This window comes from Oncorhynchus masou, chromosome 22, assembly GCF_036934945.1.
Source record: "Oncorhynchus masou masou isolate Uvic2021 chromosome 22, UVic_Omas_1.1, whole genome shotgun sequence".
NCBI classification, from domain to species: Eukaryota; Metazoa; Chordata; class Actinopteri; order Salmoniformes; family Salmonidae; genus Oncorhynchus; species Oncorhynchus masou.
In genome coordinates this window covers 17,673,704-17,701,171 of record NC_088233.1, presented here as the reverse complement: position 1 = coordinate 17,701,171, position 27,468 = coordinate 17,673,704, and the positions used below count along the sequence as shown (strand labels likewise).

Genomic DNA, 27,468 nt, shown 5'->3' with positions numbered 1-27,468 from the left:
TTTGAAAATCTGAGATGACAGTGTTGTTAAGAAAAGGCTAAGCTTGAGAGCAGGCGCATTATTTTCATTTTATTTGCGATTTTCAGAAATCGTTAACGTTGCGTTATGCTAATGAGCCTGAGGCTTTATTCACGATCCCGGATCCGGGATGGGGAGTATCAAGAGGTTTTAATGAACTTATCCCCTGCAGCAGAAGTAATTCTGGGTCTTCCTTTCCTTAGAACCAGTTTCATCATATCGCTTCATGGTTTTTGCAACTGCTCTTGAAGAAACTTTAAAAGTTCTTGACATTTTCCAGATTTACTGACCTGCCTTAAAGTAATGATGGACTGTCGTTTCTCTTTGCTTATTTGAGCTGTTCTTGCCATAATATGGACTTGGCCTTTTACCAAATAGGGCTTTCTTCTGTATACCAACCCTAACTTGTCACAACACAACTGACTGACTCAAATGCATTAAGGAAAGAAACTCCACAAATTAACTTTTAATTGAAATGCATTCCAGGTGACTACCACATGAAGCTGGTTGAGAGAATGCTAAGAGCGTGCAAAGCTGTCATCAAGGGAAAGTGTGGCTACTTTGAAGAATCTCAAATATATTTTGATGTTTTAACACTTTTTTGGTTACTGCATGATTCCATATGTGTTATTTCATAGTTTTGATGTCTTCACTATTATTCTACAATGTTGAAAACAGTAAAAATAAAGAAAAACCCTGAAATTAGTAGGTGTGTCCTGACTTTTGACTGGTAATGTATATTTAGTGTAGTTGCAGACAAGTAAAAAATGGCACATACAATTTATAGTTATTATTATGGCACATACAATATTTGGTACAATCTATTGCTAAATTGTTGTTTCATAATATAAATGCTTAATGTCCTGGATTGGTTCGTAGTGCTCTTGGCATAATTAAAAAGCTTCCCTTGAAGCATGCAATTGTGAAAATTGCAATTGAATATTTACCAGTAAAATGAGTGCCAACAACACCACATATTCAGTCCACATTTCTGTATCTGGTGAAGAGATTATACAGCACCATCAGCGTGGACTTGAGGTCACAGTTCACAATATCTGGGAAATAAGAACATATGAATAAACACATACAGACAGCAGTCACTAAAAACATATTTTGGAATAGAAATCAAGGAGGATATGGAATAAAGGAAGTGTTTTGACCCTGAGAAAAGCATTCCGATTCAGAAATGACAAATCGTACTGCCAATGAACACTGAACATGAATGTGTGTTTCAACATGTAGTCAGACACACTACTACATAATTCTAAGGACAAATTATAAAACACATTAATTACACACACAGAACCCCAAAAGAAAACCCATTTACAAAGGGGCTTGGTGTGTGGTGCTTCTACTTCAACATAGTGTGGCATTTGAGATTCACTGAATGGATTGGTAGAGTGAAAGGGCATAAAGAGAAACTTCTTCCAGACTTGGTTGTATGTGAGAATACTGCTGTTAGGGCTTACTGCCTGACAGAATTCTCATAAACAAATAATTTATTTAGAGACGGTTCAGCATCAAAATTATTTTATTTAAAAACAAAACATAATAATTGTCCATAGCAACTATATAATGGCATCCTAAAAGAGAACACCTACCTTCAGGCCTGGGTCTGGGTCTCTCCAGACCTTCATCTTGCATCAGCTCAAAGGAGAAGGACACGTTGTACACCTGCATGACAGAAACACAATGAAAGCAACATTACAGGACAGAAGAGCCCCGCAAAGGTAGGCTACAGTATGAGGAAACAGCTCTCCAACGAACACACAATGCATACAATTCACACAAGTCATCACAGTTCCCCAGCCACATGTACCTCGGTGTGGAAACATCAGCTCAATAAACCTATAACCCCTTTTCAGCTGAAACAAAAACTCACTCTGCACCTTCTAAAATATTAGAGGAAGGGGGAGGTGTTTCAGTCAGAATGTGGTTTCTGTTTGGTTGAGTTGGTTGATGTAAAAGTGTGGTACTGAGTGTCAGTGCAGCGCCTGGTATTTCTTAGAACAGATCAGCTAGGGGTTGAAGGAGATTTAGGAAATATGGAGGATAATTAGTAGCCAAAGCTTGGGAGAGTGAGAGCAAGAGAGAGAGATCTTGAGACAGAGCTAGAGAGAGAGAGTGGTAGAGCAGGAGAGAGAGAGATCTTGAGACAGAGTGAGTGGGAGAGCAGGAGAGAGAGGGCGGTGTAGAAATCAAGCAAGATCAACCATTGGAGGATTCCTTCAGGCGCGTAGAGGGCACTCCTTTATAGTGCCTGTCCCTGAAAGGACCCCTTGTCCCTGCTCCCCTCCCTCTCTCTGCATTAGTGCTAATCTCTTGGCCACTTATTGATTTCCTGTGCAGGAGCAGATTACAGATGCTGCCTGCGGGTGGGTGCCCACTCTGCTTGGCACAGCACAGCCTGCAGGAGAGGACCCAGGCTCAGGTTTGACAGGGCGTCCCTTTAGAAAGCCTGCTAAGAATAGCTGTCAAGAGGCTCAAGAGGCTTTGGGTTGCACATTGGGTTGCACATTGTCTGTCGGGCAGTAAGGAATAATCTATATGATAAATACTAATATCAGCAAATCATTTTGAAGGATTATAACTCTTGAATTGAACAATGATGCAAATGATTGAATTACGTTTAATTCCAATGTATTTTTCAACAATTAGGGCCATCAAATCATTATTTGCTGGAAATGTATGAAACTAGTGTGTTCACTGTCATTAAAGTACACCACACATAGAACATATACAATTTAGCAAAATGGAGAGTAAATGTCAACATACATTTTGGTCAAAGTTCTCATCTGTCAGGAAGAAATTATAGAGCGGAACAAAGTAGCCCTCCAGCAGTCCCAACAGCAGAACCAGGTAAACACTGTCAGCAAACTACAGATGAAAAAAACATGGTTCTTCTTTTTAATATATAAGTTGAGGTATGATTCTCGTTAGATAATTCTAGTTCATATACTGTACCTGTGTGTCCAGTTCAGCCACCTCCAGATTGAGCTTGTTCAAGTGTTTGTTCACAAAGGCGATGAGAGTCTGTGGAAACAGCAGCCATTTACAGTGAGATCCTGAAGTATTTGGACAGTGACACATGTGTTGTTGTTGTGGCTCTGTTCTCCAGCTCTTTGGATTTGAAAATAGTACATGACTGCAATCTTAAAGTGCAGAGTGTCAGCTTTAAATTGAGGGTATTTTCAATTGGGAAATTAGAGCACTTTTTGTACATAGTCCCCCAATTATAGGGAACCAAAAGCATTTGGACAAATTTAGTTGTATATGTATTAAAGGCCCAGTGCAGTCACCAATGTGATTTTCCTTTGTTGTATATATGTTTCCAGACTAGGTTGGAATAATACTGTGACATTTTTTAAATTATGATTATGCCCATTTAGTGTAAGAGCTATTTGAAAAGACAGACATTTCAGCCTGTTTGGTCTGAAGATTTGGTCTTCCATTGTGACATCACCATGCATTAAATGAGTTAATAGACCAATAAGAGAGTTCCAAACATCTCTGCCTACAACAGAACATTTTCAATTCCCCCTCCCCACTCAGACCACTTGCAGACAGTCCAAGCAAAATTATTGCTTGAGAAACTGCTCTTTGCTAAGAAGCTATTTTTATATATTTTTAACTATTTTAATTGAAAACAATCACATTAAGGAACTTAAATGTTACTCAGAAATTATTTGATATTGAGAGAAAATAACGGCTGCATTGGAAATGTAAATTATTCAAACGTTTTGCATTTGTTCCTATATTCTTAATGTGTGACTCTACAAACTTGTTGGATGCATTTGCAGTTTGTTTTGGTTGTGTTTCAGATTATTTTGTGCCCAATAGAAATTAATGGTAAATAATGTATTGTGTCATTTGAGTTTTTTACCATTAATTTATTTTGGACACTAAATAATCTAAAACTCAATCAAAACAAACTGAAAATGCATTAGAACAAGTTTGTAGTCACAAGTTTAGAATATGGGACCAAATACAACACCTTTGACTACTTTAATACACACAAAACTGTAAGTGAATTTGTCCAGATACTTTTGGTTCCCTAAAATGGGGGGACTATGTACAAAATGTGCTGTAATATCATAACTGTTCATCAGATATGGATGAAAAAACTCTACAATCAAAGCTGACCGAATACGCTTTAACCTCAGTCATTGTATCATGTGCTGGAGTAGAGCCAAAACAATAGCAACAGTACAATAAAACACTGCTACCGTATTAACAAATAACACACAGTACCTGCTTCACCACATTGAGCTTGTCTGGAGTATGGTCAAACAGGGCTTCGAAAGCATCTGGCTCTTAATGGACGGAGAGAACGGTCATACCATTAATCAAAGAAACGATGCAAAAAAATGTCACGGTAGTCAATGACAAGTACTGAAAACTGTGCCTTGAAGACCAAAAATGTCCATTGTTCATGGTGACTCATGAAAATGTATCAGTAGAGAATAAACAGTGAGCACCTACCATATCTCCCAGATAAAGCCCTGAGGGAAACGATAAGAAAACAAGTTATAAACCTACATTTGGTCTGCAAGGACAGCTGACAAAGAACTGAATTACATTTATATAACAGCATACTTCTATTCTACAAGTCCTATTGATACGTTTATGTCAACCAGATAAACAGGAATGTTGGTGGTGTACATAATAGGTGAACATTTAACAAAATGGATGTCTCCATTGTGGTATTGTCAGAGGAGCCAGGCATGTTGGGTCAAGGGGCTGCTGCAACATCCCAACAGCTATCAGACAAAGGAGGCTAACAAGGGATGGCTTGGACACACACACACACACACACACACACGCACACGCACACGCACACGCACACACACACACACACACACACACACACAGCGCTCCTTCTCTTCATGGTGTAATCTCTAATGACAGTGGCAGGGCTGGGCAACAGTCCAGGTTGTATGATAACAACCCTGTGACCATGACTATAATATGAGCGCACTGCGCGCCCACTTATCTCCCCAGCTGCTATGGGCCTGCTGGACCGCTCCAACCTCAGCTGGGGCTGTGCTACACTGGCAAGGAACCACACATCCCTGTCCATACAATGGTCTACTGTGTTCATAGATGCTGGCAAAACAATTGTGCTTGAACACCTATAATAGAATGCAGTTATTTCAGAAAATAGCCTTTCATAAAGGCTGCAGGAGGGATTGCATTTGAGAGAGAAAATGTATAAGTACTAAATATTGGAAATAAGATGGCATTGTGTTTTTGAAAGAGGCAATGATATCATGTGGCGTACTAAGGTACTACTAAGGTGTACTAAGGTAAACCTCTATCTCTGACATAACAGACTTTGTGAGGAGTGCGAGTTCTATCAATGAGAAAAGAGGCGAGCTGAGAGCTGACATACCCTGTATTGCCTGTGATCTCCTCCTGGATCTGGCGGGACTGAAGAATTCCCTCCCTTTTCTGAGAAAAAAGACAAGACAAAATGCCAAATGAAACAGGAGAATCTGCCTTGCATTAAAGGGGCATATAATTGTATCTAAAGAGTGGGAGTATTTCATTATTATTCATCACATTTATAAGAATGTATAGCAAAGTTATTGACTTACGACTTCAGATACTTAGGCTATTTCTAATATCATCCATGTGTACTATATTTCAAGCCCAATAAGATGTACAGTACCTGAACCACCACTACTTGGATGGACACGTGGTCAGGAAGTCTGATTGGTACTCTGAAGTGTTAAGACAGCGCCACCAACAGGTGAAGAATGGCCACTATACTCTTAGCATGTACAGCTGGACAAGAGAGACAGAAAAGGGGATTTGCTTTAGCTTTGAATGGTTGAAAGAACAATCAATAAAGTAAACAAGGCTTTGATTTCTCCCTACTAAAATGCTAAATTAAAGGAGAGGTATCTAAAAGCCCTCTGATATCTGTTTGATCCTTTCAGGCTAAGTGGATCAGAACAGAGGAGTGTGTTACATCCCCCTTAAGTGTTTTTCCCCAGCTTAAAAGAATAGGTTAAAAGCAGGGAACAATTGCATTGATTGAGTTAGCACTTGGGTGACAAAAGTCTGCGGTAAATTTGATCAAAGACTCCATCATGTCATACAAGTGTTTCTCTTTTTGATGTAGTTATTTCACACATTCATGCTTCTTTCAAAACAAAACTCTTACCTTGAAGAATGTGTATAGTACCTTCAGAAAATATTCATACCGCTTGACTTATTCCACAACTCTAAAAGGATGAAAAAATACATTTCTCCTCACCCATCTACAGCTAGCCTAGCGGTTAAGAGCATTGGACCAGTAACCAAAAGGTTGTTGGTTCGAATCCCAGATCCAGCAAGGTGTAAAAATCTGCCATTCTGTCCTTGAGCAAGGCAGTTAACCCCCAACAACAACTGCTCCCCGATGACGTTGTTTAAGGCAGCCCCTCACCTCTCTGATTCAGAGGGGGTTTGGTTAAATGCGCAAGACACATTTCAGTTGAATGCATTCAGTATCTATCCCCTTTCCTGACACACAATACCGCCGAGTGCTGAAGCGCGTAGCACTGGCCTCCCGTCAGTAGAGGATGCCTGGTTGTTCTTTAACAGTGCTTACCTCACCATCTTAAATAAGCATGCCCCTTTCCAAAAATGTAGAACTAAGAACAGATATAGCCCTTTGTTCACTCCAGACTTGACTACCCTTGACCAGCACAAAAACATCCTGTGCCGGACATAAGCATCAAATAGCCCCCGCGATATGCAACTTTTCAGGGAAGTCAGGAACCAATATACACAGTCAGTTAGGAAAGCTAAGGCTAGCTTTTTCAAACAGAAAATTGCATCCTGTAGCACAAACTCCAAAAAGTTTTTGGGACACTGTAAAGTCCATGGAGAATAAGAGCACCTCCTCCCAGCTGCCCACTGCAGTGAGGCTAGGAAACTCTGTCACCACTGACAAATCTACTATAATCGAGAATTTCAAGAAGCATTTTTCTACGGCTGGCCATGCTTTCCACCTGGCTACCCCTACCCGGCCAAAAGCTCTGCACCCACCGCAGCAACTTGCCCAAGCCCCCCTGCTTCTCTTTCACCCAAAATCCAGATAGCTGATGTTCTGAAAGAGCTGCAAAATCTGGATCCCGTCAAATCAGCTGGGCAAGACAATCTGGACCCTCTCGAAAATTATCAGCTGAAATTGTTGCAACCCCTATTACTAGCCTTTGCGACCTCTCTTTCGTATTGTCTGAGATCCCTAAAGATTGGAAAGCTGCCGCAGTCATCCCCCTCTTTAAAAGGGGAAGACACTCGAGACTAAAACTGTTACAGACCTATATCCATCCTGTCCTGCCTTTCTAAAGTCTTTGAAAGCCAAGTTAACAAACAGATCACCGACCATTTCAAATCCCACCGTACCTTCTCCACTATACAATCTGGTTTCAGAGCTGTCCATGCACCTCAGCCACGCTCAAGGTCCTAAACGATATCATAACCGCCATCAATAAAAGACAATACTATGCAACCGTATTCATCGACTTGGCCAAGGCCTTCAACTGTGTCAATCACTGCATTCTTATCGGCAGACTCAACAGCCTTGGTTTCTCAAATGACTGCCTCGCCTGGTTCACCAATTACTACTCAGATAGAGTTCAGTGTGTCAAATGGGAGGGCCTGTTGTTCGGACCTCTGGAAGTCTCTATGGGGGTGCCACAGGGTTCAATTCTCTGGCCTACTCTTTTCTATGTATACATCAATGATATCACTCTTGCCTGATTCACCTCTACACAGACAACACCATTCTGTATACATCCAGCCCTTCCTCGGACACTGTGTTAACAAACCTCCAAACGAGCTTCAATGCCATACAACACTCCTTCCATGGCCTCCAACTGCTCTTAAATGTTAATAAAAGGTGCTGCCCGCACCTGCCCGCCTGCCGAGCATCACTACTCTGGACGGTTCTGACTTAGAGTATGTGGATAACTACAAATACCTAGGTGTCTGGTTAGACTGTAAACTCTCCTTCCAGACTCACATCGGCATCCTATTTCGCAACAAAACATCCTTCACTCATGCTGCCTAACATACCCTCATAAAACTGACTATCCTACCGATCCTGGACTTTGGCGATGCCATTTACAAAATAGCCTCCAACACTCTACTCAACAAATTGGATGTAGTCTATCATGGTGCCATCCGTTTTGTCACCAAAGCCCCATATACTACCCAACACTGCGACCGGTATGCTTTCGTTGGCTGGCACTCCGTACATATTCGTCGCCAAACCCACTTGCTCCAGGTCATCTTTAAGCCTTTGCTAGGTAAAGCCCCGCCTTAGCTCACTGGTCTCCATAGAAACACCCACCCGAAGCAGGTATATTTCACTGGTCATCCCCAAAGCCAACATCTGCTTTGGCCGCCTTTCCTTCCAGTTCTCTGCTGCCAATGACTGGAACGAATTGCAAAAATCCCTGAAGCTGGAGACTTATATCTCCCTCACTAACTTTAAGCATCAGCTCCCAGAGCAGCTTACAGATCACTGTACCTGTACACAGCCCATCTGTAAATAGCACACCCAACTACCTCATCCCCATATTGTTATTTATTTTTGTTGCTATTTTGCACCCATTATCTCTACTTGCACATCATCATCTGCACATGTGTCACTCCAGTGTTAATGCTAAATAATTATTTCTATAATTAATTATAATTGTAATTATTTTGCCACTATGGCCTATTTATTGCCTTACCAACCTCCCTAACCTTACTACATTTGCACACACTGTACATATATTTTTCTATTGTGTTATTGATTGTACGTTGGTTTACCCATGTGTAATTCTGTTGTTGTTTTTGTCACACTGCTTGGCTTTATCTTGGCCAGGTAGCAGTTGTAAATGTGAATTTGTTCTCAACTGGCCTACCTGGTTAAATAAAGGTGAAATAAAATAAATTTAAAAAAAACGTCAAAACTGCCTGTCCTCGGTTGCAACACTCACTACCAAGTTCCAAACTGCCTCTGGAAGCAACGTCAGCACAAGAACTGTTCGTCGGGAGCTTCATGAAATGGTTTTCCATGGCCGAGCAGCTGCACACAAGCCGGAGTGGTGTCGGCTGGAGTGGTGTAAAGCTCGCCCCTTTGGACTCGAGCAGTGGAAATGTGTTCTCTGGAGTGATAAATCACGCTTCACCATCTGGCAGTCCAACGGACATATCTGCGTTTGGCGGATGCCAGGAGAACTCTATCTGCCCGAATGCATAGTGCCAACTGTAAAGTTTGGTGGAGGAGGAATAATGGTCGGGGCTGATTTGGGCTAGGCCACTTAAATCCAGTGAAGAGAAATCTTAATGCTACAGCATACAATGACATTCTAGATGATTTGGTGCTTCTACCGTTGTGGCAACAGCTTGGAGAGCTTCCTGTTTCAGCATGACAATTCCGCCAGTGCACAAAGTGAGGTCCATACAGAAATGGTTTGTCAAGATCCGTGTGGAAGAACTTACCTGGCCTGCACAGAGCCCTGACTCCAACCCCCTCGAACACCTTTGGGATGAATTGGAACGGCGACTGAGAGCCAAGCCTAATCGCCCAACATCACTGCCCGACCTCACTAATGCTGTTGTGGCTGAATGTAAGCAAGTCCCTCAGCAATGTTCCAACATCTAGTGGAAAGCCTTCCCAGAATAGTGGACCAACTACATATTAATGCCCATGATTTTGGAATTAAATGTTTGATGAGCAGGTGTCCACACACTTTTGGTAATGTAGTGTATGTGGGGAATAGTATAAAACACTTTCTTGAATGTTGAAAGTTTCCAAGAGCACAGTGGTCTCCATCATTGGGAAATTGAAAAAAATATGGGACTACCCAGACTCTTCCTAGAGCTGGCCATCTGACCAAACTGAGCAACCGGGCAAGAAGGACCTTGGAGACTCATCTCTTCAGTAGGTCCTATGATTGAGTGTAGTCTGGCCCAGAGGTGTGAAGGTGAACACTTGAGTGGGTCGAGTCACTGACGTGATCTTCCTGGCCGGGTTGGCGTCCTCCTCGGGTTTGTGACGTGGGGGAGACCTCCGTGGGCTATACTCAGCCTTGTCTCAGGGTAGTAAGTTGGTGGTTTGAAGATATCCCTCTAGTGGTGTGGGGTTGTGCTTCGGGAAAGTGGGTGGGGTTATATCCTGCATAGTTGACCCTATCCGGGGGTATCGTCGGACAGGACCACAGTGTCTCCCGACCCCTCCTGTCTCAGCCTCCAGTATTTATACTGCAATAGTTTGTGTCGGGGGGGCTAGAGTGAGTCCGGTGTGAATTTAAGTATGCTCCCACTAATTCTCTCTCTCTCTCCCTCTCGGAGGACCTGAGCCCTGGGACCATGCCTCAGGACTACCTTGCCTGATGACTCCTTGCTGTCCCCAGTCAACCTGGTCATGCTGCTGCTCCAGCTTCAACTGTTCTGCCTGCGGTTATGGAACCCTGACCTGTTCACCGGAGGTGCTACCTTGCCCCGGACCTGCTGTTTTCGACTCTCTCTCTACCGCAACTGCTATCCTGAACTCTGAAAGTTCGACTATGAAAAGCCAACTGACATTTACTCCTGAGGTGCTGACCTGTTGCACCCTCTACAACCACTGTGATTATTATTATTTGACCCAGCTGATCATCTATGAACTTTTGAACATCTTGGCCACCCCTGAGAGTCTGGTTCCTCTCTAGGTTTCTTCCTAGGTTCCTGCCTTTCGAGGGAGTTTTTCTTAGCCACCATGGTTCTACATCTGCATTGCTTGCTGTTTGGGGTTTTAGGCTGGGTTTCTGTATAGCACTTTGTGACATCGGCTGATGTAAAAAGGGCTTCATAAATATATTTAATTGATTGATTGATGGTGAAGGAGGTGACCCAAGAACCCAATGACCACACTGACAGAACTACAGAGTACATTGGCTGAGATGGGAGAACATGCCCGAAGGACAACAGTCTCTACAGCAATTCAAAAAAAAGGCACATGAAAGACTTGGAGCATTAGGCAAAAGATTATGTGGTCTGATGAGACAAAAATATAACTATTTCGCCTGAATGCAAAGCACTATATTTAGAGAAAACCAGGCACAGCTCATCACCCATCTAAAACGATCCCTACCCTGAAGCATGTTGGTCCAAAAGGACAATGACCCCAAGCATACAGCCAAAGCACCACTGGAATGGCTTCAGAACAAGAACATAAAAGTCCTTGAGCGGCCCAGCCAAAACACAAATTTGAATACCATTGAAAATCTGTGTAAAAACTTGAAGATTGCTGTTCACAACTACTCCCAATCTAACTTGACAGAGCACGATCAAATCTGCAAGGAAGAAAATCCCCATTCCAGACTACAAAACTGATAGACGTACCCAAGACGACTCAAAGCTACATTTTATTTCACCTTAATTTAACCAGGTAGGCCAGTTGAGAACAAATTCTCATTTACAACTGCGACCTGGACAAGATAAAACAAAGCAGTGCGATACAAACAACAGAGTTACACATGGAATAAACAAACGTAGAGTCAATAACACAATAGAAAAAGTCTATATACAGTGTGTGCAAATTAAGAGTTGGGAGGTAAGGTAATAAATAGGCCATAGAGGTGAAATAATTACAATTTAGCAATTAACACTGGAGTGATAGATGTGCAGAAGATTAATCTGCAAGTAGAGATACTGGGGTGCAAAGGAGCAAAAAATAATAATAACAATATGTGGATGAGGTAGTTGGGTGGGTAATTTACAGATGGGCGACTAAAGGAGGAGTTGGCTTTGGGGGTGACCAGTGAAATATACCTGCTGGACTGCGTGCTACGGGTGGGTGCTGCTATGGTGACCAGTGAGCTGAGATAGGGCGGGGCTTTACCTAGCAAAGGCTTATAGATGACCTGGAGCAAGTGGGTTAGGCAACGAATATGAAGCAAGGGCCAGCCAATGAGAGCATACAGGTCGCAGTGGTGGGTAGTATGTGAAGGAGGCTTTGGTGACAAAACGGATGGCATTGTGATAGACTGCATCCAATTTGCTGAGTAGAGTGTTGGAGGCTATTTTGTAAATGACATCACCAAAGTCAAGGATCTGTAGGATAGTCAGTTTTACGAAGGTATGTTTGACAGTATGAGCGAAGAATGCTTTGTTGCGAAATAGGAAGCTGATTCTAGATATAATTTTGGATTGGAGATGCTTAATGTGAGTCTGGAAGGAGAGTTTACAGTCTAACCAGACACCTAGATATTTGTTGTTATCCACATATTCTAAGTCAGAACCATCCAGAGTAGTGATACTAGACAGGCAGGCAGGTGCAGATAGCGATCAGTTGAAGAGCACGCATTTAGTTTTACTTGCATTTAAGAGCAGTTGAAGGCCACGGAAGGAGAGTTGTATGGCATTGAAGCTCGTCTGGAGGTTAGTTAACACAGTGTCCAAGGAGGGGCCAGAAGTATACAAAATGGTGTCGTCTGCGTAGAGGTGGATCAGAGAATCACCAGCAGCAAGAGCAACATCATTGATGTAAACAGAGAAAAGATTCAGCTTGAGAATTGGACCATGTGTTACCCCCATAGAGACTTCCAGAGATCTGGCCAACAGGCCCTCTGATTTGACACACTGAACTCTATCTGAGTAGTAGTTGGTGAACCAGGCGAGGCAATCATTAGGGAATCCAAGGCTGTTGAGTCTGCCGATAAGAATGCAGTGATTGACAGAGTCGAAAGCCTTGGCAAGATTGATGAATACGGCTGCACAGTACTGTCTTTTATTGATGGTGGTTATGATATTGTTTAGGACCTTGAGCGTGGCTGAGGTGCACCCATGACCAGCTCGGAAACCAGATTGCATAGCGTATGGTGGGATTCAAAATGGTTGGTGATCTGTTTGCTAACTTGGCTTTCAAAGACCTTGCTAAGGTAGGGTAGGATAGATATAGGTCTGTAACAGTTTGGGTCTAGAGTGTCTCCCCCCTTGAAGAGAGGGAGATCGCGGCAGCTTTCCAATCTTTGTGGATCTCAGACCATACAAAAGAGATTGAACAGGGTACTAATAGGGGTTGCAACAATTGTGGCGGATAATTTTAGAAAGAGAGGGTCCAGAAGTCTTGCCCGGGTGATTTGTAGGGGTCCCGATTTTGCAGCTCTTTCAGAACATCAGCTATCTGGATTTGGGTGGGGGAGGCTTGGGAAAGTTGCTGAGGGGGGTGCAGGGCTGTTGACCGGGGTAGGGGTAGCCAGGTGGAAACCATGGCCAGCCGTAGAAAAATGTGTATTGAAATTCTTGATTATTGTAGATTTGTCAGTGGTGACAGTGTTTCCTAGCCTCAGTGCAGTGGGCAGCTGGGAGGAGGTGCTCTTATTCTCTATGGACTTTACAGTGTCCCAAAAACTTTTTGGAGTTTATGCTACAGGATGAACATTTCTGTTTGAAAACGCCTTTGCTTTCCTAACTGCCTATTATCGCCGCCAAAGGTGCTTAGGGGTGTAAAGACTTATGTACATTTCATTTAATTTTCAATAAAGTTGCAAACGTTTCTAAAAATATGTTTTCACTGTCATTATGGGGTATTGTGTGTAGGTGGGTGAGATAAATATATTTAATACATATTGAATTCAGGCTGTAAGACAACAAAATGTGGAATAAGTCAAGGAGTATGAATACTTTCTGAAGGCACTGTACATTTCCTTGATTACTTCACTCCTCTCATTTTCTCATACAAACATGTTGTTTAAACAATTCCTAAGTGCTATTACCATCTTCTGGTTAAAAAGCTTTCAGAAAATAGAGACATCAAGGCAAAACTAAAGCGCTTCATTGAAATGTACAGACAGACATTCCTCCTCATTAAGAGGGAAAACTCAATCGGAAGCAGAGAACTCAATGACCAGTGACACAAGTATGAACTCTTTGCTAGCTGAACATCGATCCAGTATCCCTGCACATTGTAAATATGGTACTGGAACTGACCCTGTATATAGTATGCTTATTTACTCTATCGTGTTCTTCTTATTTGTATATCTTGTGTGTTTTTGTACTACCTTGTTAATTGTAGTATTACATAGTTCTTGATTACTGCATTGTTGGGGTTGGGGAAAGGCATTTCACTGTTGTTGTCTATGTGACATTAAAACTTGAAAAATCACCCATGTATTCTAGGGCTGTTATGATAACAGTATCGTGGCAAAGAAACAAAACACGAAGCGGATGTAACTTCTTTAAGAAAACACCCATAATGTTGGAAATAAATACATTTATGTTGTCATCCAGAGTCACATTTATTTATTTTCCAAAATAAGCACATAATATTGTACATACAGCAGGTTTTTAAAGGACCAAAGAGTTTGGTCTGCTTCGTGTTTTAATTTTTGCCATGGAAAAAAAATGAAGATACTGTTATTTTCACAGCCCTATTAAAATCCTTTCATAAAACAGAGACGTCAAGGCAAAGCTAAAGTGCTTCACTAAAATATACAGACAGACATTCCTCTTCATTATAGAGAAAGCAAAGGGAAGCAGAGAAAACTCAATTGTCAGTAAGCAAAGTATGGACTCTTAACTAGCTGAACATCACCCACGTACCCACGTAGTCCATCTGTTGGACCACTTAGTCTGTCTCTCCAGGGCTGCATTCATTAGAACCAAACAGAGGAAACGGACTGAAACATGGAGGGACTAGCTGAACTTGTCCAATAAGAACAATGATTTTAACTTCCCATTGCAAAACGTTTTTCTATGGTGTGCTCTAATGAATACGGCATACACTGAACAAAAACAAAACGCAACATACAGCGACTCCGGGAAGCTGCCCTTTTAGGCAGAGTTGCAAAGAAAAAGCCATATCTCAGACTGGCCAACAAAAAGAAAAGATTGAGATGGGCAAAAGAACACTAGACAGATGAACTCTGCCTAGAAGGCCAGTATCCGGAGTCGCCTCTTCACTGTTGACGTTGAGACTGATGTTTTGCGGGTATTATTTAATGAAGCTCCTAGTTCAGGACTTGTGAGGCGTCTGTTTCTCAAACTAGACACTAATGTACTTGTCCTCTTACTCAGTTGTGCACCGGAGCCTCCCACTCCTCTTTCTATTCTGGTTAGAGCCAGTTTGCGCTGTTCTGTGAAGGGAGTAGTACACAGCATTGTATGAGATCTTCGGTTTCTTGGCAATATCTCACATGGAATAGCTTTCATTTCTCGGAACAATATAGACTGACGAGTTCCAGAAGAAAGTTATTTGTTTCTGGCCATTTTGAGCCTGTAATCGAACCCACAAATGGTGATGCTCCAGATACTCAACTAATCTAAAGGCGGCCAGTTTTATTGCTTCTTAAAATCAAAAAGCTAAGTAGGGTTGGTCCTGGTCAGTACATGGATGGGAGACCAGATGCTGCTGGAAGTGGTGTTGGAGGGCCAGTAGGAGGCCCTCTTTCCTCTTGTCTAAAACAATATCCCAAAGCCCCAGGGCTTTGACACTGCCCTGTGTAGGGTGCCGTCTTTCGGTTGGGACGTTAAACGGGTGTCCTGACTCTCTGAGGTCATTAAAGATCCCATGGCACTTATTGTAATAGTAGGGGCGTTAACCCCGGTGTCCTGGCTAAATTCCCAATCTGGCCCTCAAACCATCATGGTCACCTAATAATCCCCAGTTTACAATTGGCTCATTCATCCCCTGTAACTATTCCCCAGGTCGTTGCTGCAAATGAGAACATGTTCTCAGTCAACTTACCTGGTAAAATAACGGATAAATAAAATTATATAGTTGGATTAGCTAACACAACGTGCCATTGGAGCACATGAGTGATGGTTGCTGATAATGGGCCTCTGTATGCCTATGTAGATATTCCATTAAAAATCAGCCGTTTACAGCTACAATAGTCATTTACAACATTAACAATGTCCACACTGTATTTCTGATGAATTCTGATGTTATTTTAAAATTGACATTTTTTTTGTGCTTTTCTTTCAAAAACAAGGACATTTCTTAGTGACCCCAAACTTATGAACGGTAGTGTATATCTCGACACAATCCTGTCTCGGAGATCTACAGACAATTCCTCTGACCTTGTGGATTGGTTTTTGTTCTGATGTGCACTGTCAACTGTGGGACCTTATATAGACAGGTGTGTGCCTTTCCATATCATGTCCAATTAATTGAATTTACCACAGGTGGACTTCAATCAAGTTGTAGAAACATCTCAAGGATGATCAATAGAAACAGATGCACCTGAACTCAATTTCTAGTCTGATAGCAAAGGGTCTGAATACTTGATCTGTTTTTTATTTCTTAGACATTTGCAAAAAAAAAAAAAGAAGAAAAAACGGTTTTTGCTTTGTCATTATAGGGTATTATGTGTAGATTAATGAGGAACATTTGAGATTTTATCCATTTTAGAATAAGGCTGCAAAGTAAAAAATAAAAACGTAAATGGGTCTGAATACTTTCCGAATGCACTGGATAACAGCCTCCACTCTTCTGGGAAGGCTTTCCACTAGATATTGGAACATTAGTGCTTTGACTTGCTTCCATTCAGCCACAAGCGCATTAGTGAGGTCGGCTACTGATGTTGGGCGATTAGGCCTGGCTCGCAGTCGGCGTTCCAATTCATCCCAAGGGTGTTCGATGGGTTTGAGGTCAGGGCTCTGTGCAGGCCAGGCAAACTCTTCCACACCGAACTCAAGAAACCATTTCTGTATTTACCTGGCTTTGTGCATGGGGCCACTGGCATGCTGAAACAGGAAAGGGCCTTCCCCAAACTGTTGCTACAAATTTGGAGGCATAGGATCGTCTAGAATGTCATTGTCGCTCCTAGACGTTTACACTTCACAATACCAGCACATACAGTTGACCGAGGCAGCTATAGCAGGGCAGAAATTTGACAAACTGACTTGTTGGAAAGGTGGCATCCTATGACGGTGCCACGTTGAAAGTCACTGCTCTTCAAAAAAAAAATAGACTAATCCAGAAATTTTAAGGGTTGTCCACATAATTTTTAATATATAGTGCACCTTTAAAAATGTAAAGGCGTAGATCAGAAAACCAGTCAGTCACAAAACCCACTGGTTCCAGGTCATCTATAAGTCTTTGCTAGGTAAAGCCCCGCCTGATCTCAGCTCACTGGTCACCATAGCAACACCCACCCGTAGCACGTGCTCCAGCAGGTTTATTTTACTGGTCATCCCCAAAGCCAATTCCTCCTTTGGCTGCGTTTCCTTCCAGTTCTCTGCTGCCAGTGACTGGAACGAATTGCAAAAATCACTGAAGCGGGAGACTTATATCTCCCTCACTAACTTTAAGCATCAGCTGTCAGAGCAGCTTACTGATCACTGTACCTGTACACAGCCCATATGTAAAAAGCGACATTGGGCTGCGCATTATCTTGCTGAAACATGAGGTGATAGCGGGTGAGTGGCACGACAATGGGCCTCAGGATCTCGCCACGGTATCTCAGTGCATTCAAATTGCCATTGATAAAATGCAATTTTGTTTGATGTCCGTAGCTTATGCCTGCCCATACCCCCAAAATGGGGCACTCTGTTCACAACGTTGAACAGCAAACTGAAGGTCCTGGGCTGGCGTGGTTACACATAGTCAGCGGTCGTGAGGCAGGTTGGACATACTACCAAATTCTAAAACAAATGTTGTTGGAGTTATGAACATTTAATTCTCTGTCAACAACTCTGGTGGACATTTTTGCAGTTAGCATGCTAATTGCACGCTCCCTCAATTTGAGACATGTGGCATTGTGCTGTGACAAAATGTGGCAAAATTCTAAGTGCCCATTTTTTCTCCCCAGCACAATGTGCACCGGTGTAATAATGCTGTTTAATCAGCTTCTTGATATGCCACACCTGTCAGGTGGATGGATTATCTTGGCAAAGGAGAAATGCTCACTAACAGGGATGTAAGCAAATTTGTGCCCAAAATTTGAGAGAAATAAGCTTTTTGTGCTTTATGAACATTCTGGGATCAACACTTTACATGCAGGGCGGCAGGTAGCCTAGAGCATTGGGCCAGTAACCGAAAGGTTGCTGGATTAAATCCCCAAGCTGACAAGGTAAAAATCTGTCATTTTGCCCCTGAGCAAGGCCGTTATCCCACTGTTCCCTGGTAGGCCATCATTGTAAATAAGAATTTGTTTTTAACTGACTTGCCTAGTTAAATGAAAAAAAAAATATATATATATATATCTGTTCAGTGTACTTCTCAGCCTTTACTTACAGTTCAATTTGATGCTCCTGGCGGAGATCTTGATGGAGTCTCCAGAACCGTCTGTAGCTTCTGCTTCTGGGTCACCTCAGCCACATTCAGCTTCTCCCCCTCCAGGTTCTCTGCGACACGCATATAAAGACAACAGCATTCATTTGGTCAGTGGTCTTCTTTAGCATAAATAAAGACATTCCTGTCAAAGAGAGAAAGGCCAGATGGAGAAGGTGATTGGTAGTAGAGTGGAATTAGTGTTTCTTTAAGTTTGATGGAGAACCAATAGGGGATTTGAATTGTTCCTCACCAAAGAGTTTCTGTAGAACCTGCCCGTCATATAGATCTTCAGCCAGGTCCTTCACGATGATCCTCTCTCCTACCAACATATCATTGATCCAGTCAATCAGCACCTTCTGGAGTTCCTGTAGTTTGCTGTCGTTGTTGGAGTTGGTGTCGACCATGGTGCGGACCTCATTCTCCTCTGCAGAAACAGAAAGAACAGTTGAGTTTAGCCAGTTTTAAGACCTTTCATAATTTATGACCAGGGCTCTTAGATTGGGATACATGCTCTACTTATCTAACACGGTGTCTTCTGGGTCCAATTCATATGGGTGGGGCTCAGTGGCAGGTTGATGGCATTCATCCCTTCCTCCTGGAGCTCAGACACTGTAGGGAGGGAGAGATGGGAGAGTTCAGAGAGACCATCATGTCACTCACAATGCATCCTCTCAACACTCCACCTTTCAGTGCAATAGCTACAGTGCCTTGCGAAAGTATTCAGCCCCCTTGAACTTTGCGACCTTTTGCCACATTTCAGGCTTCAAACATAAAGATATAAAACTATTTTTGTGAAGAATCAACAACAAGTGGGACACAATCATGAAGTGGAACGACATTTATTGGATATTTCAAACTTTTTTAACAAATCAAAAACTGAAAAATTGGGCGTGCAAAATTATTCAGCCCCCTTAAGTTAATACTTTGTAGCGCCACCTTTTGCTGCGATTACAGCTGTAAGTTGCTTGGGGTATGTCTCTATCAGTTTTGCACATTGAGAGACTGAAATTTTTTCCCATTCCTCATTGCAAAACAGCTCGAGCTCAGTGAGGTTGGTTGGAGAGCATTTGTGAACAGCAGTTTTCAGTTCTTTCCACAGATTCTCGATTGGATTCAGGTCTGGACTTTGACTTGGCCATTCTAACACCTGGATATGTTTATTTTTTAACCATTCCATTGTAGATTTTGCTTTATGTTTTGGATCATTGTCTTGTTGGAAGACAAATCTCGGTCCCAGTCTCAGGTCTTTTGCAGACTCCATCAGGTTCTCTTCCAGAATGGTCCTGTATTTGGCTCCATCCATCTTCCCATCAATTTTAGCCATCTTCCCTGTCCCTGTTGAAGAAAAGCAGGCCCAAACCATGATGCTGCCACCACCATGTTTGACAGTGGGGATAGGGTGTTCAGGGTGATGTGCTGTGTTGCTTTTACGCCGAACATAACGTTTTGCATTGTTGCCAAAAAGTTACATTTTGGTTTCATCTGACCAGAGCACCTTCTTCCACATGTTTGGTGTGTCTCCCAGGTGGCTTGTGGCAAACTTTAAACAACACTTTTTATGGATATCTTTAAGAATTGGCTTTCTTCTTGCCACTCTTCCATAAAGGCCAGATTTGTGCAATATACGACTGATTGTTGTCCTATGGACAGAGTCTCCCACCTCAGCTGTAGATCTCTGCAGTTCATCCAGAGTGATCATGGGCCTCTTGGCTGCATCTCTGATCAGTCTTCTCCTTGTATGAGCTGAAAGTTTAGAGGGACGGCCAGGTCTTGGTAGATTTGCAGTGGTCTGATACTCCTTCCATTTCAATATTATCGCTTGCACAGTGCTCCTTGGGATGTTTAAAGCTTGGGAAATATTTTTGTATCCAAATCCGGCTTTAAACTTCTTCACAACAGTATCTCGGACCTGCCTGGTGTGTTCCTTGTTCTTCATGATGCTCTCTGCGCTTTTAACGGACCTCTGAGACTATCACAGTGCAGGTGCATTTATACGGAGACTTGATTACACACAGGTGGATTGTATTTATCATCATTAGTCATTTAGGTCAACATTGGATCATTCAGAGATCCTCACTGAACTTCTGGAGAGAGTTTGCTGCACTGAAAGTAAAGGGGCTGAATAATTTTGCACGCCCAATTTTTCAGTTTTTGATTTGTTAAAAAAGTTTGAAATATCCAATAAATGTCGTTCCACTTCATGATTGTGTCCCACTTGTTGTCGATTCTTCACAAAAAATAGTTTTATATCTTTTGTTTGAAGCCTGAAATGTGGCAAAAGGTCGCAAAGTTCAAGGGGGCCGAATACTTTCGCAAGGCACTGTATAAATTCACATAGCAAAGAGGCGGCACAAACAGTAAGCCACTTACAACTTGTGATGATTCTACGAATTAGGCTTTATACAATTTAGATGTCTACTACTACATGTTTGTTTTTGCACCATTTTTAATGTCAGTGAGAATTCTGCAAGTATGAGCAATCCACCAGAAATAGGCATAAAGGTCAGGGGGAAAATGAGAGGATGTTGTTATCCCAATAGTTGTGGGTTCCCAACTACTGGGATAAGTCCTACAATCTAAGCTAGACGCCCTCAATCTCACACAAATCATCAAGGAACCCACCAGTTACAACCCTAAATCTGTAAACAAGGGCACCCTCATCGACATTATCTTGACCAACTGGCCCTCCAAAAACACCTACGCTGTCTTCAACCAGGATCTCAGCGATCACTGCCTAATTGCCTGTATCCACTATGGGTCCGCAGTCAAACGACCACCCCTTATCACTGTCAAACGCTCCCTAAAACACTTCTGCAAGCAGGCTTTTCTAATCGACCTGGCCCGGGTATCCTGGAAGGATATTGTCCTCATCTCGTCAGTTGAGGATGCCTGGTCATTCTTTAAAAGTAACTTCCTCCCCATCTTAGATAAGCATGCTCCGTTCAAAAAATACAGAACTAAGAACAGATATAGCCCTTGGTTCACTCCAGACCTAACTGCCCTCGACCAGCACAAAAACATCCTGTGGCGGACTGCAATAGCGCCGAATAGTCCCCGCGATAAGCAACTGTTCAGGAAAGTCAGGAACCAATACACGCAGTCAGTCAGGAAAGCAAACAGAAATTTGCATCATGTAGCTCGAACTCCAAAAAGTTCTGGGACACTGTAAAGTCCATGAAGAACAAGAGCACCTCCTCCCAGCTGCCCACTGCACTGAAGCTAGGTAACACGGTCACCACCGATAAATCAATGATAATCGAAAACTTCAACAAGCATTTCTCAACGGTTGGCCATGCCTTCCTCCTGGTTACTCCAACCTCGGCCAACAGCTCCCCACCCCCGCAGCTACTCGCCCAAACCTCCCCAGATTCTCCTTTACCCAAATCCAGATAGCAATGTTCTGAAAGAGCTGCAAAACCTGGACCCGTACAAATCAGCTGGGCTTTACAATCTGGACCCTCTATTTCTGAAACTATCCGCCGCCATTGTCGCAACCCCTATTACCAGCCTGTTCAACCTCGCATATCGTCAGATCCCCAAGGATTGGAAAGCTGCCGCTGTCATCGCCCTCTTCAAAGGGAGAGACACCCTGGACCCAAACTGTTACAGACTTATATCCATCCTGCCCTGCCTATCTAAGGTCTTCGAAAGCCAGGTCAACAAACAGATCACTGACCATCTCGAATCCCACCGTAACTTCTCCGCTGTGCAATCTGGTTTCCGAGCCGGTCCCGGGTGCACCTCAGCCACGCTCAAGGTACTAAACGATATCATAACCGCCATCGATAAAAGACAGTACTGTGCAGCCGTCTTCATCGACCTGGCCAAGGCTTTCGACACTTTCAATCACCATATTCTTATTGGCAGACTCAGTAGCCTCGGTTTTTCTAATGACTGCCTTGCCTGGTTCACCAACTACTTTGCAGACAGAGTTCAGTGTGTCAAATCGGAGGGCATGTTGCCCGGTCATCTGGCAGTCTCTATGGGGGTGCCACAGGGTTCAATTCTCGGGCCGACTCCTTTCTCTGTATATATCAATGATGTTGCTCTTGCTGCGGCCGATTCCCTGATCCACCTCTACGCAGATGACACCATTCTGTATACTTCTGGCCCTTCCTTGGACACTGTGCTATCTAACCTCCAAACGAGCTTCAATGCCATACAACACTCCTTCCGTGGCCTCCAACTGCTCTTAAACGCTAGTAAAACCAAATCATGCTTCTCAACCGTTTGCTGCCTGCACCCGCACGCCCGACTAGCATCACCACCCTGCATGGTCCCGACCTAGATTATGTGGACATCTATAAGTACCTAGGTGTCTGGCTAGACTGTAAACTCTCCTTCCAGACTCATATCAAACATCTCCAATCTAAAATCAAATCTAGAGTCGGCTTTCTATTCCGCAACAAAGCCTCCTTACTCACGCAGCTAAACTTACCCTATTAAAACTGACTATCCTACCGATCCTCGACTTCGGCGATGTCATCTACAAAATTGCTTCCAATACTCTACTCAGCAAACTGGATGCAGTTTATCACAGTGCCATCTGTTTTGATACTAAAGCACCTTATAACACCCACCACTGCGACCTGTATGCTCTAGTCGGCTCGCCCTCGCTACATATTCGTGGCCAGACCCACTGGCTCCAGGTCATCTACAAGTCCATGCTAGGTAAAGCTTCGCCTTATCTCAGTTCACTGGTCCCGATGGCAACACCCACCCTTAGCACGCGCTCCAGCAGGTGTATCTCACTAATCATCCCTAAAGCCAACACCTCATTTGGCCGCCTTTCCTTCCAGTTCTCCGCTGCCTGTGACTGGAACGATTTGCAAAAATCGATGAAGTTGGAGACTTTTATCTCCCTCACCAACTTTAAACATCTTCAATCTGAGCAGCTAACCGATTGCTGCAGCTGTACATAGTCCATCGGTAAATAGCCTACCCATTTTACCTACCTCATCCCCATACTGTTTTTATTTATTTACTTTTCTGCTCTTTTGCCCACCAGTATTTCTACCTGCACATGACCATCTGATCATTTATCACTCCAGTGTTAATCTGCAAAATTGTAATTATTCGCTTACCTCCTCATGCCTTTTGCACACAATGTATATAGACTCTTTTTTTCTACTCTTTTTTTCTTTTTTTGTTATTGACTTGTTTATTGTTTAGTCCATGTGTAACTCTGTGTTGTTGTCTGTTCACACTGCTATGCTTTATCTTGGCCAGGTCGCAGTTGTAAATACGAACTTGTTTAAAAATAAGGATCAAAATTGGCACCATCCTCTCTGTAGTGCTTCCAAACAGTGCATGATAGCACTGCAATAGTGTTCCCACATCACTAATACACTAGTTAACTATTCCCACAGCCATTTGGTCCAAATAACCTAGCACTAACACAGGAGTAGAATTGGGTTTTGCTTGCTTTATCATGTCTAATATGGTATGTTATTGAGGAGTAGTGTTTTTTTCTGTAAGTGGTTTCCCTCACTGATTTTTCTGTCTTTCCTCAAGGAATATGGATTTCCCCTCACCTACACATGGGAAAAACACTGCAGTTTCATCTACTACTTAGTGGCCCTCCTCTGTCCACATACAGTCCTCCAAATGCTATATCTCACAACACAGAGATGTTCTAAAAGGGATGACTCTTACTGGTCTTAAATCAATATAACAAAAAACATCCTTAGCTCACTGCACCACCTCAGCTTTCGGTGTCACTGTTCCTAAATATACATATCCAATCTGACACTGTTCTCAGTTAATCAAGACAATGTCATTTCCCCATCTGTTAGTCTCGGATATCCCCGACCTTGGAGCATCGTAAGCCTATAGGCATTCAAAGATTGCGGAAGTAAGCCGCCTGGCTCGAGAGATCTGTTAGTCGTCGATTTGTCTCGCAGGTGTGATGTTCGGATGCATCGATCCTATGCAGGTGTTGTTAAACGTGGTCTGCCACTGCAAGCAAGATCAGCTGTCCATCCTGTCTCCCTGTAGTGCTGTCTTAGGCGCCTCACAGTACAGACATTGTAATTTATTGCCCTGGCCACATCTGCAGTCCTCATGCCTCCTTGCAGCATGACTAAGGCACGTTCGCACAGGGACACTGGGCATCTTTCTTTTGGTGTTTTTCAGAGTCAGTAGAAAGGCCTCTTTAGTGTCCTAAGTTTTCATAACTGTGACCTTAATTGCCTTCCGTCTATAAGCTGTTAGTGTCTTAATGACCGTTCCACAGGTGCATGTTCATTCATTGTTTATGGTTCATTGAACAAGCATTGGAAACAGTGTTTAAACCCTTTACAATGAAGATCTGTGAAGTTATCTGGATTTTTACGACTTATCTTTTGAAAGACAGGGTCCTGAAAAAGGGACTTTTCTTTTTTTGTTGAGTTTACTTACTACTATTGAGGTACTTTGCATGTTAGCTCACCCTTTCCCTAAACGTTTAACCCAACCTTAACCTTAATTATTCCATGATATCATTTCTGATCAGTTTTTATGAGAGGCACTTTTGTTTGTTTCCCACCATCTCCATTGAATGGTGTTGCTCTAGTTGCAGTAAAACCATGTGCGGTTATAATTTACAAGACATCACTGAATGTTGGCTTCAACTTGGTTCTCCATATAAAGTGTTCCATTACAAAAGGGAATCCAATTTTAACTTAACTTGGCAATGTCTGTATGAACCCTGTATAGGCTACTTGCTCAGCCCGCAAATTAAAGATAAAATCAACTGCTAATGAAATTATACACGCATCATTAACTTTTCTGCCAGATCTTGACCCGGGCCAGGACATTTTTCCATTTGGGTCAGTAGCTTTCAGTTTGCACTGGCAAGTTTACCTAAATGTCAAGCCCCGCTGTGTGCGGTGCGCATGGGGACTATATGTGTAACACTTTGTGTTGCCATTAGCGATGCTAATGATAGCCTAACTGTTTTTTGGTAGATGGAAAGGCAATTAAAAGGTAACTACAAAGTAGCCTATCGTGATTATTTGAACCAATCCTGTGACCATTTGTTTTGAAATCTCCATCACAAGTACGCTACACAAACGCCGCTGGCCAAACACAAAACTGGAGTAAATCAGTCCTTCTCCCAACTTTGTGGTATCAAGCATCTTTTTTTTGTGTGCAGAAAACATGACACTTTGAAATCTGCAATAAATACATTTTGCACTTTATTTTAATAGCATATTTTCTTTGCTGTTACAGTAAATCTATCCAAATCAATGTAAGAACACAAGAGCATGCTAACGGAGAAGATGGCTAGTCATTATTATCCTGGTTCTGTATGGAATGCAGGCACATTATGGGACACAGGCCAGGTTATTATTAATAATAATACAAAAGAGGCTTTCAAGCCACAATGTCTCACACTTTGTTTGATGGTCACAAGCCATCAAACAAAGCCAAGCTGCTTGAATTGTTGTGCCAGGAGTGGCATAAAGTCACCCAGAATCAAATGTGAAAGACTGGTGGCGAGCATGCCAAGACGCATGAAAGCTGTGATTGAAAAACAGGGTTATTCTACCAAAAATTGATTTCTGAACTCTTCTTAAGTTAAAACATTAGTATTGTGTCGTTTAAAAATGAATATGAACTTATTTTCTTTGCTTCGAGGTCGAGGTCTGACAACACCGCATATTTTTTGTTATTTTGACCAGTTGTCATTTTCTGCAAATAAATGCTCTAAATGACAAAATTTCTATTTGGAATCTGGGACAAATGTTGTCAGTAGTTTATATAATAAAACAAATATGTTAATTTTACCCAGACACATGGCTTTAAACATTTTGCAGTGGTCTCTTCATTTTTTCTAGAGCTGTATATACACTACCGGTCAAACGTTTTAGAACACCCACTCATTCAAGGGTTTGTCTTTATTTGTACAAAACAAACAAACAAAACTATTAAATAACACATTTGGAATCAAGTAGCAACCAAAAAAAATTGTTAAACAAATCAAAATATATTTTATATTTTAGACTCTTCAAATAGCTGTCATCAAGGAAAATTGTGGCTTTGCACACTCTTGGCATTCTCTCAATCAGCTTCATGAGGGAGTCACCTGGAACGCCATCCCATCTGGCGTGCGCTTAGTGGGACTATCATTTGTTTTTCTATAGGACAATGACTCAACACACCTCTAGGCTGTGTAAGGGCTATTTGACCAAGAAGGAGAGTGATGGAGTGTTGCATCTGATGACCTGGCCTCCACAATCCCCCGACCTCAATCCAACTGAGATGGTTTGGGATGAGTGGGACCGCAGAGTGAAGGAAAAGCAGCCAACAAGTGGTCAGCATGTGGGAACTCCTTCAAGACGGTTGGAAAAGCATTCCTCATGAAGCTGGTTAATTGAAATGCATTCCAGTTGACTCCCTCGTGAAGCTGGTTGATAGAATGCCAAGAGTGTGTAATGCTGGCATCAAGTCAAAGGGTGGCTACTTTGAAGGTACTCAAATTTAAAATACACTTTGATTTGTAAAAAAAAAAAATGTTGGTTACTACATGATTCCATGTGTGTTATTCATAGTTTTGATGTCTTCACTATTATTCTATGTAGAAAGTAGTAAAAAATACATTAAAACTCTTGAGTAGGTGTGTCCAAATGATTAGGTGTCCAAACTTTGGCTGGTACTGTATATAAAAAAAAATTCTGCGACCAAATCATGTGCTGGTGCTACTAATGGAGAAAAATGTTGGTGTGGAAAAACTTAAGTGTATTGCCCCAACCCTGCGAACTTTTGCCACAACAAATTGCAATTTGTAACATATCATACAAATTGTAATACCATGCATGACATATCATACTATTTTGAGCATACCGGATTTACGTTTACTATGTTACATCTACCCCTAAATCCAAGTTGCAGCAGTAGTGTTCCCTACATGCCAATCGTAGCCTGCATCTATAGTAAACAATCATACTGTAATAAGTACTCTAGTAACTCTACTAGGCATTGCACTGTATGCACCCCCAGGCTGCCCTGCTGGTCAAGAAAGTTGAAATAGAATGCATTATTTGAGTGCAATGACTAGTTTTCAGGCAGGTCTATGTATTATGTATGTAGCGTAGATATGCCTCAAGACTCATCCATTCTGATATCTTCAATGAATGTGCTGCGGGGAAAGCATGCAGGCGATTTCGTTATGGCTTTACCAGTAATGAATTGACAGAATCAGACGAAGTAGACAATAGATT

The 27,468-nt window shown here is 42.3% G+C and overlaps 2 protein-coding genes across 3 annotated transcripts in view; both read right to left on the bottom strand.

The window, feature by feature from the left end:
- Window positions 1–4,291, bottom strand: part of LOC135509109 (transcriptional enhancer factor TEF-1-like) — a 102,569-nt gene extending 98,278 nt beyond the window's left edge. For both annotated transcript variants that reach the window (XM_064929458.1, XM_064929459.1), the window contains exons 1-5: window positions 4,270–4,291; window positions 2,983–3,051; window positions 2,794–2,895; window positions 1,620–1,692; window positions 966–1,073 (exon numbers count right to left, since the gene is read on the bottom strand). In XM_064929458.1, the coding sequence (XP_064785530.1) occupies window positions 966–1,007 (42 nt within the window). In that variant the 5' untranslated portion in view covers window positions 1,008–1,073; window positions 1,620–1,692; window positions 2,794–2,895; window positions 2,983–3,051; window positions 4,270–4,291. The remainder of the gene's footprint in view (window positions 1–965; window positions 1,074–1,619; window positions 1,693–2,793; window positions 2,896–2,982; window positions 3,052–4,269) is intronic.
- parvaa (parvin, alpha a) lies at window positions 1,370–18,723 on the bottom strand (the record flags this gene model as incomplete). The annotated part of the gene is given in 8 exon segments (XM_064929005.1): window positions 1,370–1,401; window positions 1,620–1,692; window positions 2,794–2,895; window positions 2,983–3,051; window positions 4,270–4,325; window positions 18,227–18,265; window positions 18,268–18,336; window positions 18,516–18,723. Coding segments are annotated over 8 exon segments (648 nt in total), but the record flags the coding sequence as incomplete, so codon positions are not given.
- Window positions 18,724–27,468: the final 8,745 nt, after the last annotated feature.